At 48.3% G+C, this 5,083-nt stretch overlaps 1 protein-coding gene across 1 annotated transcript in view; it reads left to right on the top strand.

Moving 5' to 3' along the window:
* CACNA1B (calcium voltage-gated channel subunit alpha1 B) overlaps positions 1–645 on the top strand; it is a 276,187-nt gene extending 275,542 nt beyond the window's left edge. Inside the window, exon 46 of the mRNA XM_004390689.1 lies at positions 106–645. Coding sequence (XP_004390746.1) covers positions 106–645 — 540 coding nt within the window. The remainder of the gene's footprint in view (positions 1–105) is intronic.
* The last annotated feature ends 4,438 nt before the right edge of the window (positions 646–5,083 follow it).

Raw genomic sequence — 5,083 nt, 5'->3', positions numbered from 1 at the left:
CTCCTCCCTCTGCCCCTCCACTCCTCCCTCTGCCCCCTACTCCTGCTCCTCTCCCCACCTCCCATGCACCACACGCCTGTGTCTGTTTGTTCCATTTCCATGTAGGGTGGTGGTTCAGTTAATGGGAGCCCCTTGCTGTCAACATCTGGTGCTAGCACCCCAGGCCGAGGTGGGCGGAGGCAACTCCCCCAGACCCCCCTGACCCCCCGACCCAGCATCACCTACAAGACTGCCAACTCCTCACCCATTCACTTCGCCGGGGTCCAGACCAGCCTCCCTGCCTTCTCCCCTGGCCGGCTCAGCCGAGGCCTCTCCGAGCACAACACACTGCTCCAGAGAGACCCTCTCAGCCAGCCCCTGGCACCTGGCTCTCGGATCGGCTCCGACCCGTACCTGGGGCAGCGTCTGGACAGTGAGGCCTCCCGGCCCCCACCAGAAGACACGCTCACCTTTGAGGAGGCTGTGGCCACCAACTCAGGCCGCTCCTCCAGGACTTCCTACGTGTCCTCGATGACCTCCCAGCCACATCCCCTCCGCCGTGTGCCCAACGGCTACCACTGCACGCTGGGGCTCAGCGTGGGCCCCACGCCTGGTGGCCGGGCACGGCACAGCTACCACCACCCCGACCAAGATGACTGGTGCTAGCGGGCCCGGAGCCCAGCCCGCATGCCCCGCAGCGCTGTGCACTCCAGCTGATGAGTTTTATCATCCACGCAGGCCGGTGCGTGGGCAGCCAGGCCAGGCCAGGAGGAAGGCCACTTTGGGTCAGCAGTGCCCTTTCAGAGGGGTGTGGCCCTGGCCTGTATGCCGCCGTCCAGACTCACGGAGCAGGAAGGGCTGATGAGGCTCGAGGCCTCCCTGAAGGTGCAGCTGGAGGGTGGACACTCTACCCAGTGTGGCAGGAGTGATGCCCTGAGTGGTGCCTGGAGAGACGGCTCAGACACGGCAGGGTGGCCAGCCCGACAGGGACCAACTCTGGAGAATATTCTCGCTGTTGACTGTGGTTTATAATCAGCAGACCCATCACTCTTGTCATTTCTATGTTCTTGATCTAGAAAAAATAGAAAACCAGAAAAATGGGAAAGGGAATGGTAACAAATTAAAAACATCAGACCAATAGAAAGACCTTAACTTTCCTTGTGTGTTTCTGTGACTTGTGGGAGGAGGTCTCCTGTGGAGACTGTCCGGGCCAGGCGGGTCCCACAGGGTTGACCCCCCCCATCCTGCTGCCGAGACAAGTGCCTGAGCTGACTTCCCACAAGGCTCCTTGCCCTGCAGGTCACAGGAGCGTTAACACTGACGTCAGTGAGAACTCCAGGTGGCCTCGGTGGGCATGTGTCAGTGGAGACGAGGCAGCATGTCCCCACGCTCTCTTCCCAGGAGTGGGCAGGTGTCCAGGGGGGCCACAGGCCCACCAGTGACCAGGGTGAGCCAGGTGTGGTGAGCGTGAGGGCATCTCCACCGTCTGTGTCCGGTTCTCAGGGATCAGAGCCTGTGTGGGTGAGAGAATGTGTGAGCGCACATCCCTTTCATAGGCTGTTGGATGGGGGCCTTGAGTCGGGCTGGAGGGCCTGCTAAGCAGGGTGAGGGCAGAAAGCCATTTGTCAAGGAGTTACTCCAGCCGCCAGGGCTTGGGACACAGACACAGGAGAGCAGGCAGGGAAAGTCTCTGATCTCACGCACAGCCAACCTCCAGGCCCCTCTCCAAGCGAGAGACTGTGTTCGGGCCAGTATGCGACGTGGTGAGGTGCACAGAGGCCCCTCTGCCACGGAGAGGAGCGCTAGAACTGGTGGAGTCTTGTGTGCCCGCCACACTTTGAAATTTCAGATCATCTCTCTGTTGGACGATTTTAATATTTCTATTGGCTTTTACCCCATGGTTCTCCTTAAAGAAATATGTGTGGCGTGTGTGTGTGTGTATGTGTGTGTGTACTCAGGAATGTAAAGGGTGTGTTCAAGTGGGCAGATGCCATGAAACCTGTAGGGCTACGCAACAAAAGACACACATGTTCAGTAGAAATAACACTCGAGGCCACCACCCATTCAGCACGATTGCGACCAAACCTTTTTACAGACGTTCCTAGCGGAGGCACAACATCTGAAACTTTGATGATAGCAGAGTATTTCATTCCAATAGGATAAAACTAAGCAGGGCTCAGACTTGCATGTGATCTCCTGCGAATACTGCAGAGTAGAAGGATGTGTGTTTCGACGCTGACTTCCCCCGCACCATCCCCCCCCATGTTATCTTGGATGTTGAACATAACCATTCTGTGCAGAACCACAGCCACTTTCCCAGGCCGTGTTGGGTGAGACCCACACAGCCTCACGGGCTTGTCTGGATCCGGCAGGCTATCAGAATTGGTGAAACCACAGGGAGAAGGGGAGAGATGTTATGTCTGTTTCCCTGACTTTGAGTTTTGTTTCTGTCTCTTCTGGAGCTACTGTGTTTCCCCGGAAATCTCATAGTGAGTTGCCAAATTTGAAATGCATCAACCAGTTCTCTGCATCTGGAATCAGTCAAGCAGTGGCTGTCGTTCAAACAAGTTCTGTGTGCATGTAAAATATATACATATATACACGTATGTGCATGAAAATGTATATCTTCGTACTTTTGATACAATGTACTCCTTATTTGTTAATTTTTAATTATATTTGATATAAATTGAAGGTTTGTTGCAAAACTTTATATTTAAGAACAGTGTTTAAAAAAAAACAGAAGTCCCAACCATGCAACACAACTGGGACTTATTTAAAAAAAAAAAAATCTGTGATTGACTAGTTTGCTGCCTGAATAATATTTATCAGCCAAACTTTGGATTCCGCTATTGTTTCTACAATGAGATTTTGTATGAAGCGAAGTCCTTGGATTAAAATAAAAACTTAGCAGAAAAATAAAAAACAAAAACCTCACCAGGCTACTGGGTGCTGTGCGTCAGGGGTGGGGACTCTTGAGGTGGGCAATGACTGCAGGGACATCACCATCTTGGTGGGTCATGCGGGTAGGAGTGGGACTCATTGGGATGTTGGTAGAAAACTAGAACATCTCGAAACTTGCCTTTGGGTCCTGTTTACACCACAAGAGTGGGATCAAGTTGAGAATCGGCTTAGGATCAGAGATGACATTTAATAAACCTGAATAATGCCTCATTGGGGTGGTGGTTGGGGATTGGATTAAATTTCAAGGTAGAATTACAGCTGAAGTTTGGTTAAGTTTGGGGTCAGGTAGGAGTTGGATAAGGTTTGGGATGGTTGTAAGGATTTGGGTTAGGTTTAGAGTTTAGAAGATAGATTTAAGGGTTAGGAGAGATGGGTTATGGTTAGGTTTGGGGTGAGGTTGGGATTAGGGGTTACAAATTTGTATTAAGAGTTAAACTAAGGGTTACCCCATGTAAGCAATGAAAATGTAGGGTTAGGGTGGGTGTTAAGAATTAGGGTTTTGGTTTGAGTTAGAGTTCGGTTCAGGGATACACAGGTTTAAGTTTCAGAGTAAAATGTGAATCAGTGTTCTGGTTACACTTGAACAAGAATGGTTCAGATTATGGTTTGAGTTCCAGTTTAGGGGTGGAGTTGGGATTTGGTTAGATTTGAAATGATTTAAGGGACTGTTGAAATTCACATTAACAGCTGAGCACTTATCCTTTGCAAAACCGGGGCTACCTTATTAAAACAATAAATAAATAAATAAAAACAATGAATTAGCCAATCAAACCAATAAAACAACAAAATAAAGAATAAATAAATAATAAATACCAAGATAAAATAACATTTTATTTAACATCTTATTTTATATAATAAGTTATATTTAATTACATTTACTATTTTATTAATATTATTTAATACATAATGTATAGTTACTTTATATTTAATTTGCAATTTAATTTAATCCTACTTAATGTTTAAATCCCACCACTTGTCTGTCAATTTTTCAGACTGTAGGGGCTTATGTGTTGCTGTGATGCTGGCTATGCCACCGGAAGTCAAATACCAGCAGAGTCACCCACGGCAGACAGGCTTCAGTTGAGTTTCCAACTAAGACAGACTAGGAAGAAGGACCTGGCAGTCTGCTTCTGAAAAAATCAGCTAATGAAAACCCTATAAATAGCACTGGAACACTGTCTGATACAGTCCCGGAAGATGAGCGCCTCAGGTTGGGAGGCACTCAGAATACGACTGTGCAAAAGTTGCCTCCTCAAAGTAAAGTCAACCTTAATGACGTTGATGGAGTCAAGCTTTTGGGACTTTCATTTGCTGATGTGGCACGACTCAAAATGAGAAGAAACAGCTGCAAATATCCATTAATAATTTAGGAAAATTGAAAATCCTAGAACAACTGATCATTCCGTCTAGTTTAGTCTCACAAATTAAGGAAAAGTGTGTTGGAAAACCTTCTATTCCTTTTAAAACCTTTTATTCTCATACTTCTGGTTTAAACTACAAGGTAAAACATTGCCACAAAAAGATTAGACCGGTTTCAGCTAGAAAAGTAAAAGCGTAGGGAACTGAGGGGAAGGATGAGAATTACAACAAAAAATAACAAATGCCCAGCAATTATTTGCAGTCACCAATATCCTCCACCATCAGACAAAACCAGGGCACATTCCTGGGTGGATAGTTGCACATAAGAAACTGTGTTTTACATGCCCAGATGCTTTCTGGCTTTTAGTTACTGACATATTGTAATTTTAGGGTTTTTTTTGGACTTAGGTTAGGTTTAGGTTTACAGTTAGGGTTAGTGTTAGGGTTGTTCCAGTAAGGGTGAGAGGATTAGGGTTAAGGGTAAGGGTTAGGACTAGGGCTACAAACAGGGCTAGGGTTAGGGCAAGGGTTACTGCTAGGACCACAACTAGGGTAAGGTCTACGGCTAGGGAGAACTTTACAGCTAGGGACAGGGCTAGGGCTGGGGCTAGAGCGGCTCACTGGGCAAGGTTTAGGACTGCAGCTGCGAATACTGGTGGGGCTACGGCCAGGGCTAGGGTTCGGGTACAGGTGCGGGTTCTGGCTCGGGTTCGGGTTCCGGCTCGGGTGCGGGTTCGCGTTCTGGCTCGGGTTCGGGTTCGGGTTCGGGTTCGGGTTCGGGTTC

Source organism: Trichechus manatus, unplaced genomic scaffold, assembly GCF_000243295.1.
Source record: "Trichechus manatus latirostris isolate Lorelei unplaced genomic scaffold, TriManLat1.0 scaffold00317, whole genome shotgun sequence".
Lineage (NCBI taxonomy): Eukaryota > Metazoa > Chordata > Mammalia > Sirenia > Trichechidae > Trichechus > Trichechus manatus.
Note: the sequence above shows the minus strand (reverse complement) of the source record. Positions and strands in the feature narration are given on the sequence as shown.